Source organism: Hippocampus bargibanti, linkage group LG15 (genome assembly GCF_051943395.1).
Source record: "Hippocampus bargibanti isolate YZ-2025 linkage group LG15, ASM5194339v1, whole genome shotgun sequence".
Taxonomy (NCBI): Eukaryota; Metazoa; Chordata; class Actinopteri; order Syngnathiformes; family Syngnathidae; genus Hippocampus; species Hippocampus bargibanti.
This window is the reverse complement of record NC_142748.1, coordinates 1,818,070-1,832,898: the sequence shown is the minus strand read 5'-3', so window position 1 is coordinate 1,832,898 and position 14,829 is coordinate 1,818,070. Positions and strand designations below refer to the sequence as shown.

At 39.7% G+C, this 14,829-nt stretch overlaps 1 protein-coding gene across 1 annotated transcript in view; it reads left to right on the top strand.

Moving 5' to 3' along the window:
• The window catches only part of abcc3 (ATP-binding cassette, sub-family C (CFTR/MRP), member 3), an 86,312-nt gene that overhangs the window by 56,663 nt on the left and 14,820 nt on the right, over nucleotides 1-14,829 (top strand). The window contains exons 21-23 of the mRNA XM_089015844.1: nucleotides 2,643-2,799; nucleotides 2,882-3,089; nucleotides 10,355-10,665. Coding sequence (XP_088871970.1) covers nucleotides 2,643-2,799; nucleotides 2,882-3,089; nucleotides 10,355-10,665 — 676 coding nt within the window. The remainder of the gene's footprint in view (nucleotides 1-2,642; nucleotides 2,800-2,881; nucleotides 3,090-10,354; nucleotides 10,666-14,829) is intronic.

The window sequence follows — 14,829 nt, the reverse complement described above, 5'->3', positions numbered from 1 at the left end:
ACATTTGTGATGGTCATTTATGGCTTGATGGAATGGCGTTGGAGGTCGAAGGACAAAGGGAATTGCTGTTTGGAAAGAGAGGCGCATTACATGACGACTGTAATTAAAGAAATAAACTGTGCTGTAAAATAAAGTTTTATTGACCTTTTTGATGGTCGTTGATGGCTTATGGAAGGAGAGTCACCTTCCATAAGGACTGTTGGTAACTTAACCTCTGATGCTGTTCGGTCGTGTGCTTCCGCCGAAGATCACTCCGCCAGCCGTGGTGGGTGTGTATTATGAAAATAGTGCTTATTATAAGGTTTAATGTTCATAAATTTGACGTTTGTAAGACAAAAAGTTTGTAAGTTGAGGTGTTTGTAAGTTGAGGTCTCACTGTATTAATAAGCACTCAAAGTAACCAATCGCATTGCTGATAGGTTGAATTGAATAGTTAATGCAGCAGATAATATTTTGTGTACTTCTCCCACAGCTGATACATTTGTTCTCATTTCCCACATTCAATTGCTGTCTGTGTTATTATATATTATTTTCTCCACTGTTACATAGGTTGATTGTTAATTTGCTGTTCAAATTTACAGTAGTTACTTGCCGTTGTATTGACATTCCGATGGCGTAGTGATTAGCATGGCTTCTCATCTTTCTTCGCGGCTTCCCATCGCCTTTGTCATTAAGCTGATGATTAGTGAATTGCAGTGGCTGGCTGTGCATGTCACTCCTAGGCCTTCAGTAGTGCTATGTCTGATTCGATCAGCTGCGAATATGGTGTGATATTACTACATGTCCACTAGAGGGTGGTGGTGACCAGGAAATAACTTGTGACTTGAAAAAAAATTAAGAAATACAGACGCTCCCCGACTTACGGACATTTGAGTTACAAACAACGGTGCATACGAACATTTTTGCAGGTATGTTGAAAAATGTTCGGACAGAGATGTTAGATTTTGTATTGCACGCCTTTTTCTGGCCGAGCTCGCTTGCAATTGGCTGCGTACTGTGCTTCACGCACACGCACATACACAGATACATTGGAGTGCTGGATGTTTACACGACGGACACTAAGGCTGACCAATCATGATGAAGTGTTGCCAACGAGTTCAGGCCCCGATTCGCCGAGCTCACTTACGATTAGCTGCGTAGAGTATGTGGGCGGGGAGGAAATCCCTCTTCCCAGTTGTCGCTCCAGGAGGACGTGATGTATAACAAAAAGTAATGGCTGCCGGCACGTATTTCAGTAATTACGTGCCAGCAGCTTCAGTAATGGCTTAGTGAAGACCCAAGTATATATGTCGTCGTACTACATTAGGTGTGAATTTATTTTACGACTATTAGAGCCTTCTTATACTTCCCCATACATACATTCCATACAAAATATAGCACTGAAGCAACTTATGAACAATTTCACCTAATGATCGACCGGTCGGAACGTGTCTCGTTCGTAAGGTGGGGAGCATCTGTCCTGTCATTAAAATGTTCAAATTTTTACTATGTACGTGTGGATTCATGATAACCTCACAAAATTGCAATATTACAGTAAAGTCTCGTTATATCGATATTCAAAGGAGTCCGAAAAAATATCAATATAACCAGGACTATCGATATATCCGACCCTGTTTGCATGTAATTTTCTCCGTGCGTGCATAGAAATCGATATAACGAGACTTTACTGTATTTGTTTTTTTTTGCTAGCTTTGGAGCTGTCCCACATTATGTCCATCTATTCTTGAAAAGTCCATTTTGAAAATGGTTTTAACAGTTTTTTTTGCACCCAAATCCATTTCATCTCCTCCTTCTGCCAATGTGGGTTGACAAAACCGCGAAATCAACACAAAAATGTATTTTCTTATGCAGCTTACTAGATACAGTATGCTAGCTCTGGTCAGTGTGGGCTAGTGATACTCTGATTGGCTAGTGACTAGGCAATCATGTGACTAGCCAATCATAGTTTGCGAAAACTCTGACGTTGCCAGCACCTTCGAGCATGCCTTGGGCTACAAACTCGAACTCTGATTGGTTAAAGCAACAGTTTCATCAACATTGAATTTTATGCTCCAGGGTCTGCAGAACTGATTGTGAAGGTGTCCAGGTAGATTTCTGACACTGGTAACAAATGACGGTTGAAATGTGATTGGATAAAAGCTAAAATACAAAAACACGCGTCCGAAAGCAGCACAACAGGGGAAAAGCAATAAAAGGAAGCTGAAAGACAATTTGGAATGATACTATCAGAATTACAGTAAAGTCTCGTTATATCGATATTCAAGGGAGTCCGAAAAAATATCGATATAACCAGGACTATCGATATATCCGATATCGATATAACGAGACTTTACTGTATTTGACAAAAATAAATAATAATTCACATTAGTCTGTGATTCAGATATTTTTAGGCACAGAAGGCCTTGCAGGCCCTGACGTCCCACCACTAGTGAATTGTAGCCACCAAATTTAAAGCAAACTCTTCGTTTGCATTATGTTTTTGTTCGCTATCTTAAGTAGCATGATTTTCGTCAGTGACCTGCAACATTCAATTTTTAGCTGCAAACAAATTCATATTGGATCGAGAATGCCTTATGTCAGAAATAATAGAAATAATGGTCATTGGGTCTGTACACAACTGAAATAATTTATTTTCGTTCAAGGCAAATCAGCATCATTTCAGCAGATGGAGAGACACCTAAGTCCCGGTCAGTGAGGAGGCATGGCTGCACTCAGAAGCAGCACCCAGAGGCACAAGAAAAGAAGCAGCAACATGGGATGGAGAAACTCATCCAGGCAGAGACTGCAGAAACAGGCAGGGTTAGTCTGCTTTTTGCATTTCATTCACCATTCTCTGTAACAAAATCGGTTCACCCCATTTGAACAATGGTCTATCCTTCAGGTCAAACTAAAGGTCTACCTTGAGTATGCAAAGGCAGTGGGAGTTCTGCTGTGTGTGCTCATATGCATTTTATATGGCTGTCAGAGTGCAGCTGCAATTGGAGCCAATATTTGGCTTAGTGAGTGGACCAATGATGCCTTGCAAAATCAAACTGAGGACAATGTTAATATGAGAGTGGGTGTGTACGCAGCACTTGGGATTACACAAGGTAAGAAACTGTTTTTCTGTGTTATTTTTATCATTTTGTTCCAAGCAATAGATAGTATGAAAGTGTTTAAAATGTATTTTCTATGAATTTCACAATGACAAATATGAAGGTCGACCATTGACTGTATTTTCCACACTATAAGGTGCTTTGGCTGAAATCAACGTCAACATGATTTTCATATATAGGGCACACTGCAGTATAAGGCGTAAAGCAGGGGTGTCAAAGTCATTTTTTGCCGCGGGCCACATTGTAGTTACGGTTTCCTCTCGAGGGCCGTTATGAATTTGAGGAACCCATTAGAATGTTTAAATCCCTTCAAATACAGTAAAGTCTCGTTATATCGATATCGGATATATCGATAGTCCCGGTTATATCGATACTATTTCTATGCACGCACGGAGAAAATTACATGCAAACAGGGTCGGATATATCGATAGTCCCGGTTATATCGATATTTTTTCGGACTCCCTTGAATATCGATATAACGAGACTTTACTTTGTGGTTGACATCCAAAAAATATGAAAATTTGGCTCAGATGTTAGCAATTCTCATGGAATTTAACAAGTTTGATTTGCTTTCGCGGGCCGAAAAAAAATGATGTGGCGGGCCGGATTTGGCCCACGGGCCTTGACTTTGACACCTGTGGCGTAAAGGATAGAATCTACAATAATAGCTGCGGTTGAGCTATACATTGAGCTATGCTAAAGGGAATACAATACAATACAGCTTTATTACAATAGAACCATTATAATGACTGTACTTGGAACAAAACCACGAGAACTGGGCGCAAATATAAAAGACATAAAGACAAATGGCATGACAAAACAATAAATGAAAAACAAAAGTGATGAATACAACTGATTGAACAAAAAGACATAAAACCCTAGTGGGCTCACAACCTTCGTTCTTTTAGTCAGTTAACTATGCGTCATCTGTTTGAGTATGGCTTGGCGAATGCACATAAATGACTCAATAGGGAATATAAAGAGACAAGTGGTGGACCGTCAAGGCCTGTAAAGCCTTCTCTGCTGGCCTAAAATATCTGAATCACGTTATATCGATATTCAAGGGAGTCCGAAAAAATATCGATATAACCGGGACTATCGATATATCCAACCCTGTTTGCATGTAATTTTCTCCGTGCGTGCATAGAAATAGTATCGATATAACCGGGACTATCGATATATCCGATATCGATATAACGAGACTTTACTGTAATTCCAATTGTCTTTCAGCTTCCTTTGAATACTTTTCGCCTGTTGCGCTGCTTCCAGATGTGTCTTTTCGTATTTAAGTATTTAACCAATCACATTTCAGCCATCATTTGTTACCAGGATCAGAAATATACCTGGACACCTTCACAATCAGTTCTGCGGGCCCTGTTGCATCAAATATGTTTATCAAACTGTTGCTTGACCCGATTCGATTTTGAGTTGGCAAAAGGGGGTACCAGCACCTTCTTGCAGATGCTGGTCAACGTCAGAGCTTTCGCAAACTATGATTGACTAGTCACTAGCCAATCATAGTTTGCGAAAACTGCTCTGATCACAAGCCACTAGTGACAAGAGCATACTGGCCGGTGCTAGCATACTATATTGGTAGTGAACTGCATAAGCAGATATATTGTGTTGATTTAATAGCGGTTTTGTCAACCCACAATGGCTGAAGTAGGAGAAGAAATGGATTTGGGTGAAGATTTACTGTTACTGCTTACTGTCAGATGGACTTTCCAAGAAAAGTTGGACACCATTAAGAAAGGTCGGACTAGTAAAAATCGCAATTGATATTGCAATTTTATGAGGTTATTATGGATGCTTCGCCATCCTTCGCCAATCATCTTCTCTGTGGTATAGAGCCTATATCACGAATCCACACTTTGATGGTAAAAACTCAGTTTAATGACAATATTTCTTCACAAGTTATTTCCTGGCTAACTCTACCCCCTACTGCAGTACAGCATGTGTAGTAAATCACACCACACCTTTTTTTACAGTGGCAGCTGTGGATTGATTCAGATGTTACTGAAGGCCAAGAGGTGAAATGTATGAAAGAGACTGTGTAACCTCATACACCAGGGGTGTCAAAGTCATTTTTTGCCGCGGGCCACATTGTAGTTATGGTTTCCTCTCGAGGGCCGTTATGAATTTGGGGAACCCATTAGAATGTTTAAATCCCTTCAAATATTACATATAGAGCACACAGCAAATTAATGTATAACTCGTTTTCAAAGTCAAAGTCAGCTTTATTGTCAAATATTTTCAAATCTGAAGTCAAGAATAATGACTTTTATTGTGTTTGACATCCAAAAATATGAAATTTTGGCTCAGATTTTAGCAATCATCATGGAATTCAACAAGTTTAAATTGCTTTCGTGGGCCGAAAAAAATGATGTGGCGGGCCGGATTTGGCCCGCGGGCCTTGACTTTGACACCTGTGCCATACACAGTCGCTTTTGGGGAAATGTAATGATTTTAGGTGTAACTTAAACAATATGTGAATGAACATTTATTGTTTACTTCTTTTTATCAATCATAACAAAAAAAAAACTAAAATGTGGGCCGCGACAAAAATATGTTTAACACCCTAGCTTGACATCTTTAAATCCAACTAATTAAAAATGGGATCATTTTTGCTTTTATATTTTTCTTCAGCGTCCATAAACAAAATGACTGAACCATTTCATGTACCCCGATAAGCTGATAAGTTAACCCCTGTCTCTGAAAGGTTTCGGTTCTAGACTTCTATGGTGCCATCACAAAAAAAACAAAACAAACCAAAAATAAAATGGCTGCCGACTTTTTTTGTCCTCTATTCCCCACCCCCACCCCCAAAAAGCAAAATACACAAACAGTGATACCTCGGTTTATGAACCCCTTGGCTTACGAACTTTTCGGTTTACGAACGTTAAATTTATGAAAAATTTACCTTGGCATACAAACTATTTTTCGGGATAACCATGGAGCTGCCACAATGAGTTATGTGTCGTTCGCGAACGAGCCCGTCCGTTCTCCTAACAAGAAAATGGCAGCCACATGTTTTTGTCCTCTATTCCCCACCCCCAGTCTTCGGTTAAAGCCACGTGATTGGTCAAGAACGCAGCAGTGAGGGGGTTAGGGTTTACAGACAGAGAGAGAGTGAAGCCGTTCTCCAAAAATAAAATGGCTGCCGACTTTTTTTGTCCTCTATTCCCCACCCCCAGTCTTCGGTTAAAGCCACGTGATTGGTCAAGAACGCAGCAGTGAGGGGAGGTGGTTTAAACATTAAAGAGACGGGCAGACGACAGTGAGAGAGTTTCAACTTTGATAGTTCAAAGGCAGAGTGTAGACTGCAAGGTTAAAATATCCCATCAATCAGGCTCCACAAACAACCCACACAAGCCATCTGTACACTTGATGCAAAAAGCTATCAACCCAACTAAACACAACACAATTGATGAGGAACTAGATAAAATTATCGCAGAGAAAGCACCTACAAGGGATCATTCCTCAATACAGTAAAAGAAGAAGGTCACGTTCCTCATCAAGTGTTTAATGCTGAGAAAACCGGCCACTCCATTCCATCAAGCCATCAACGACTATCACAAAGGTAAATAAAATGACTTTATTATACAGCATACTTTATTTCTTTAATTTTAACACCATAGCACATTTATTATACATAAAATAAGGTAGATTTTGTGTCGTTTTCAAGGACAACCGACGTCTCTGGACAAGTTGTGTCTATAATTTGTAAAATCGCTTCAAATGACTTCTACTGAGCGTATTTTACAAAGATTCCACCGCATATAGCTATATTTTACGTTTTAAGACTCGCGCTGTGTATTCCGGAAGTCTTGTTTTTGAGTTGGTGACGAGTCCTCACCCTACATCACTAAAGGAACACCCCTCACTGAGAAAGGACATACCTTGCATCACCTCAATGCATTTTGCGGTACTTTGTATGGTCTGAAAACTTTGTGTTGATCCTAGTTGATGGCGAAATTAGAAGGTAAACACATAAAAAACTCAATGGTGAATCGTTGTATGTTACACCGAGACAACTCTTTGATATTCATTGAAAAAAAATCCAAGCTGAAAAACAAAACTATTTCCAACGGAGCTCTGCCGCCATCTTCTGCATTTTCTGACACTACACAACAGTTTTGATCACTCAAAATGACGCAGAAGACCTTCTTTTATCGATTGCAAACATTTATACTTTCCTCTTCAGAACTGTTTGAATCATATTCATAACTGGATGTGTAACAAGAAAGCATATTCTCCGAATCTGAAGCTATTGTTTTGATTCTCAAGCAAGGCAAGACGTCTTGGCATGACGTCATGAACTGGGGGCGGGACTTTCTGAAAATGCCCAATTCGCAGCTCAATTTTTTGGCAGATTTTGGACACTTTAAGTCATTTTTATTGGTTATATTAAGTTCATCCTGTCTACTTGATATCTAATTTTAAACAGATTCTTTTCTTACAGACAGTGTATTGTAGGTGTTTCAGATACCTGACATGTTTCGGCGTATACCAGGGGTCGGCAACCTTTACGACTCAAAGAGCCATTTGGACCCCATTTCCCACAGAAAAGGAAACACTGGGAGCCACAAAATCCTTTTGACATTTAAAATGAAGACAACACTGCATCTTTTCGTCATCGTTTTTTTACCTTTATATATATGCATAAACTACGGAAGAGGATTAGGGCCACTGAAGAAAAAAAAATACGGTTGGCAAAATTCTGACTTTAATCTCAGAATTCTGACTTTATTCTCAGAATTCTGACTTTAAAGTCAGAATTCTGACTTTGTAACGTTCGTGGAGCTATTCATGTTTGGCCTCGTCAGCGTGTACACTTAACGTACTGTACACGCTGACAGGGCCAAAATTGAATAGCTCCACGAACGTCACAAAGTCCGAATTCTGACTTTAAAGTCAGAATTCTGAGAATAAAGTCAGAATTCTGAGAAAAAAGTCAGAATTCTGAGAAAAAAGTCAGAATTCTGACTTTGTAACGTTCGTGGAGCTATTCATGTTTGGCCTCGTCAGCGTGTACACTTAACGTACTGTACACGCTGACAGGGCCAAAATTGAATAGCTCCACGAACGTCACAAAGTCCGAATTCTGACTTTAAAGTCAGAATTCTGAGAAAAAAGTCAGAATTCTGAGAAAAAAGTCAGAATTCTGACTTTGTAACGTTCGTGGAGCTATTCATGTTTGGCCTCGTCAGCGTGTACACTTAACGTACTGTACACGCTGACAGGGCCAAAATTGAATAGCTCCACGAACGTCACAAAGTCAGAATTCTGACTTTACAGTCAGAATTCTGAGAATAAAGTCAGAATTCTGACTTTAAAGTCGCAACGAAAATAATTCTGACTTTAAAGTCAAAATTCTGACTTTAAAGTCAGAATTCTGAGATTAAAGTCAGAATTTTGCCAGTGGCCCTAACCGTAATAAACAAACTACAGTAAAGTATTGTTTTTTTTTATCGATATATCAGTGGCCCTAATAACCCTATCGATATATCCGATAATAAACAAACTATAGTGTGTTGCATTTATGAATCAATGAACTGTTACAGAGAAGCGAAATTACATTTCTGCAAAACATTTTAAACTCCGAAAAAAAGACGTTGGGTTGAAGATTACTTTCAAATATAATACTCAATGTCTATTTGAAAAAAAAACAATATTTGCAAAATGGCAAATTACATATTTATCACCTGGTTAATGTGATTTCTGCTCTTGCACCTCAGCGCACCTCAGCGCACAGCTGTAAGCTGTCGTCTGTCAGGCGTGAGCGATGTCTGTTTTTAAGGCGAACGAATCTGCCCACGTATCATGAAATGTTCTATTTTCTTCAGACACTTTTCTTTTCTTCGATTTATCCATAGTTGGCCTACCTTGGGGTCAAAAAATTCAAGAAATTGTGCGCAATTTGGCCGTTGTGACCGGATATACGTCCACTGTCGATGGTTGTGACGTACATTATGAACGACAAAAAAATTGAATACGGTTTATTTTGTATTATTTATAATCACCATTATCTTCAAATTTAGAATTACATTTTAAAAACGAACGAACTAAAATAATATATATTGAAGAGCCACATGCGGCTCCGGAGCCGTGGGTTGCCGACACCTGGCGTATACTGTTTTGCATTTGACTAAAAACGCGTGTTTTGGGTATTTTAGATGCTATAAAACGTTTTTCTGATATATCAGTTAGGAAACAAAAAAGTGATGTCGGTTGTCCTTTAAGGCTTAGAAAATTAGAAAAGTAGAAAATTATGTTTTATGGGGACCTGGGAACGGATTATTGTCATTATAATGGTTTCCTATGGGAAATGACATTTTGGGATACACACTTTTCGCCTTACACACTCTGTCTGGGAACCAATTAAGTTTGTAAGCCAAGGTATCACTGGATATGTATTTGGCTTTGTAGGATTCATTGTGCCATGTGAAAAGCCTTTGTTATATACAGTAAAGTCTCGTTATATCGATATCGGATATATTGATAGTCCCGGTTATATCGATACTATTTCTATGCACGCAAGGAGAAAATTACATGCGCGCAGGGTCGGATATATCGATAGTCCCGGTTATATCGATATTTTTCGGACTCCCGAGAATATCAATATAACGAGACTTTACTGTATTTTTTCTTAAAATGGCATTTGACATGTTTAATAGCTCAGGTGGAGAAGATACGATAAGACAAGAGAATTTTATTGGTCTCACAATGGAGACATTTCCAATTCACGGAAGTTAAGGTATGAAAGGAAGAGGAAAAGAAAAAGAATACGTAGAAGAACTAAAATACAGTAAAGTCTCGTTATATCGATATCGGATATATCGATAGTCCCGGTTATATCGATACTATTTCTATGCACGCATGGAGAAAATTACATGCAAACAGGGTCGGATATATCGATAGTCCCGGTTATATCGATATTTTTTCGGACTCCCTTGAATATCGATATAACGAGACTTTACTGTATATGAGCTGCTATAAAGGCACCCACTCTTGCAAATTGTACTGTTAGCGAAAATGCATGTTCTCATCTAAAATCGTATTAATATGACTTTCTGAATTGTGTTCATTACTTCTCTGACTGTGATGCATAATGATGTGCAATGCTTTTTTTTTTTTCCTTTTTGTTTTGTTGTATTTTTTTGTTAACGTTTCTTTTTACAATATTGCAGTGCAGGCATGTGTCGACTATTTTATCACTTGACAACAAAACCCTCCCTTTTCTCTGAAATCAATCATAGGTTTCCTGGTCATGATCTGTTCCTTTACATTAGCAATGGGAAACATTGCAGCAGCACGGAAGCTGCACCATAACCTGCTCGTCAACAAACTCCACACACTCCAGTCGTTTTTTGACACCACTCCCATAGGACGAATCATCAACCGCTTCTCCAAAGACATCTACTTGATCGATGAGACCCTGCCGTCTACCGTGCTTATGTTCCTGGTCACTTTTTTTGTGTCTCTCTCCACCATAATTGTGATCATTTCCAGCACTCCCATCTTTGCGGTTGTCATAGCACCCTTGGCTTTCGTATACATCTTCGTTCAGGTATTTCGCGAAACAGAAACAATGCATGCTGTGTGCATGTTTGCCATTGTTCTAATGCTCCAGTGTTTGGTCTTTGTTTTAATTTTATTTCTTTTTTCAACTGCTTTTTCCATGTTGCTGCTTTGATTTAACTAACCAATTCATTCTGCTTTCTTGTCACACCCACATTCTTCTTCGATACGCAAACGTAAAAAAGACCATCCATAGAACACTGGCTCCCTGTAGTAGAGTTGGACTGATGCAACTGAATTCACAGCTTTGAAATAGTCACTCAATTTTAAGGTTTTTGATGGATCGGGTAACGACAAAATTTTAAATCAGTTATTCTGCACTTTTTTTTTATCCAAAGTGTTCTTCATGGTGGAAGTGGCTTCTTATTTGAAAGAAATCTTGATTTCAGTATGGGTCAGTGTACTGCAGTGTTAGGCTAATGGCTATGAAAAATACCCTGATTCCTGAATTCAGAGAATTTTACTTGACAAGATGCAAATCAGAATCCATTAACACAGTTGTTGTGTTACCCCAAACCCTACCCACCCTCCAACACCTTCCTCCTTTAACCAGTTTACTCCCCTTCTCACAGATCTGCTGTTGTTGGCTAACTGCCTGTTGTCCCAGGCCTACAGTATGATACGGGCAGCCAAGCTCATGCACCACAACCTGCTCCGTGGGGGTCCTGCGAGCGCCGCAGGCCTTTTTTGAGAGCAACCCCATTGGGCGGTTAATCAACCGCTTCAGCAAAGACATGGATGTCATTGACTCCCAGATCCCACATCAAATTGACATATGGATGCGCACTTTCTGGTATACACTGAATGTGCTGCTCATATGCTCTGCCCTCACCCCCATGTTCATCATAATCATAGCCCCGTTAATGGTGTTCTATTGGTGGGTTCAGGTAAATAGTCAACAAGTCAGTTTGGTGCATGTCTGACTGTGTTGCGGATGAGAAAGTGTGCTGTAGACTATTCATTGAGTGGAAGTTGATTTTAGTGCATTTAGTAGTCAAGCGTTAGGTTCAGATCATCTAATATTTCTCGGTTCACTTGGTGACGTTTAAAATCTTCTGAGGGAATTTTCCATGCATCATCATAGATACAGTACCTGGTACCTTAACTTACACGAACGTCGGTTCCTACAAAATTTTCACGTTACGAAACGTCTCAACAGGAAAATATGGCCTCTTCTTGTAAAAGAAATAAATGGCAAGATACGAAAGGTAAAAATAAAATATGGGCTGCAACTCACTGCTTAGCATTTCCTGAACGCAACATACTCATAGCTGCTCTGCCAATGGCTACTACCGAGCATCGTCCTGGAGGTCCGTTGGCAAAGAGGGACTTCTACCGTATGTGTCTACTGTATGTATGTAGATAGAGATACATATGTGTCATTGCAGGTGTTCTAATAGTTTTCCCAAGAATGAATCATGAAACACTGGACGTGATGTTATTCTGTCCATTTGTGCCAATGGATGGTCCTCATATGAGATTAGCCTTGATGTTGAGAGTGGTGTGGGAGCTGTGCCTCAGGGATGGCAGGTTGTGAATTTGGGACATCGTAGATGACACACATCGTCTGTAGTGTGCCATCGTCAGTAGTGAGAGAGCTATAGAGAGAGATGTAAAGATAGATAGAGAGAGAAAGACAGATAGAGATAGAGATCTAGGGATAGAGATCTAGAGATAGAGAGGGTAGAGGTAGAGAGATCGAGAGGTAGGTGTAAATGTATATCACAGAAAAAGTGTTCATCAGTCGGGCGATCACTCACTATGCTAATGATAGCCTTGGACATTTTCAAAGGATTGGAAAAAGCTGACAAAAGGAAACGTCCTTGGAGCAGTTCTTTACAAAACGTCAGGCAAAAAAACACATCTGAGAGAGAACACGAACCTAAAAGGGCCCAAAAATAATTAGGACGCAGTTAAAAATTAAATGATCATCATTTTAATGTTTATTTTTTACATTAGGCAAAGTCAAGTCAAAGTGAAAGTCAGCTTTTTTGTCACATATGCTAATTTGCATGACATACAGCACAGATGAAATTACTGTCCTCTCGGACCCAGCGTGCAAGGCACTTGTAATGACTGACAAACATAATGAACACGAAAACGCCAATTTGCCGGGAGAGAGAGGACCCACAATTAATTAGTGCTGTCAGGCAATGTAAAAATGTGTGCGATCAATTAGTTGGGGTCTGTATGGAATAAAGGGCTTGGAATGAAATAGGGCATTTTCATGAAAAACATGTCTCTATTTACAAAATGTTCTAGTTAAGAAGTTTCTTCCAGAACCAATTAATTTCCTCAGTGGAGGTACCACCGGACTCATTTGGTTTGCCTCATTTGGCCACAATTTTCTCGATTTCTCATCTTCAGTAAGGTCACGACTTTATATAGCCTGAACTGGGCCCCGCTCAATACCAGGGCACATACTGAATAAATAAAATACAGTAACTAGTCACACTATCATTTAATCAAAATGTTCTCGTCAATCAATTTATTTCTGAACCAATTAATTTCATAAGTAGAGGTAACACTGTAGTAATGTTGCCACAATGGCAATGCAGTCTGAAAACTCTGGTGGCAGAAATAATTCGTTATTGTGTTTTATTCACGCAAAACAAGACAGTATTAACCCAGACTATCCCTCATTAACTAATTTTATGACAAGCTATTACTACACTGGACACCTTATTATGCTATCGGGTTACTGTCATGATCTGGTTGGCGACCAACGGGGGGCGCTGTCGGCCCCGCCTACACCTGCACAGGTGCTGGTCGTCCCGATCAGATTGGCGACCAGCGGGTAGCGACGTCAGCCCTGCCTGCAGCCTCGCAGGTGCTGGTCGTTTAATCATTGACACTTAAAAGGACACCCGGCACGACCATCCGGGGCCGGTTCATTGTTTGTTTGCTGCTTGGTTGCTGCACGCATTGTGTATGTGTTTGTTTAACCTTGGCGGACTTTTACTTTTGGTCTTCTTTTCCTACTTTGTATTTTTTCCATTCAGATGATTTTGATGATTCACATTTTGTTCCTGCTGACTTTATTTTAATACAATTTGTCAAACAACCTCCTGCTCCCTCCTACCTGCTTTTTGGGATCCGCACCCGCCATCACCACCTTGCAAACCGTGACACATTAAGTGTACAACCAGCAGGCATTTAACTCATTCACAGCCAGATGATGTGCAAAAATGTGTCAGGAATTTTGTCATTTTGACTGAAATTGCAGGACCCACAGAATATTGAGTTTTTGGACGACATAAACATTCAGTACAGCGTTAGAAGCCTTTGACTCTCTTCTTTAATCAGAAAATAATTTAATGGGTCTGGAGTTAGCTGAGCTTGAAATAGGGGCGACTGCACAAAATACAATACAGTGAAGTCTCGTTATATCGATATCGGATATATCGATAGTCCCGGTTATATCGATACCATTTCTATGCACGCACGGAGAAAATTACATGCAAACAGGGTCGGATATATCGATAGTCCCGGTTATATCGATATTTTTTCGCACTCCCTTGAATATCGATATAACGAGACTTTACTGTACATACATATTTCTTTATATAGCGCTTTAACAACAGCTGAAGCTGAAACAAAGTGCGACCATGGACAAAAGGCAAAAAAACAGGCTACCCCCTCGTGGAAGGGAAAACATTGCTAGAGGTTTGACCAGCGCTTGATCGGCACCCCCCACAAGACAAAAACAAAACCCGAGCAAATTCGGTAATGCCGCTCTTCGTCACACTTTTCAATTCCTGAATAAATTAGGGAATTGAAGCGAAAGAGTTAAGTCATCTGATTAGAACATGTGCCTTGGAAAGATTATTCCTGTCACTGAAGGAGTTTTTGCATAATAGCAGATTGTAACAGTCTTGTCAGATCCAAGTGAATTTTGTTGTAACTGAAATAAGTGGTACAGACGCTCCCCACCTTACGAACGAGATACGTTCTGAGCGGTCGTTCATAAGGTAAATTTGTTCCTAAGATACTTCAGTGCTATATGTTGTATGGAATGTATGTTTAAGTCAAACACTGAACGGGGAAGTATAAAACACAGACGGTCTACCAGTCGTAAAATGAATTCACACCTAGTGTAGTACGACAACATATATACAGTGATACCTCAGCTTACTAACTTAATTGGTTCCCA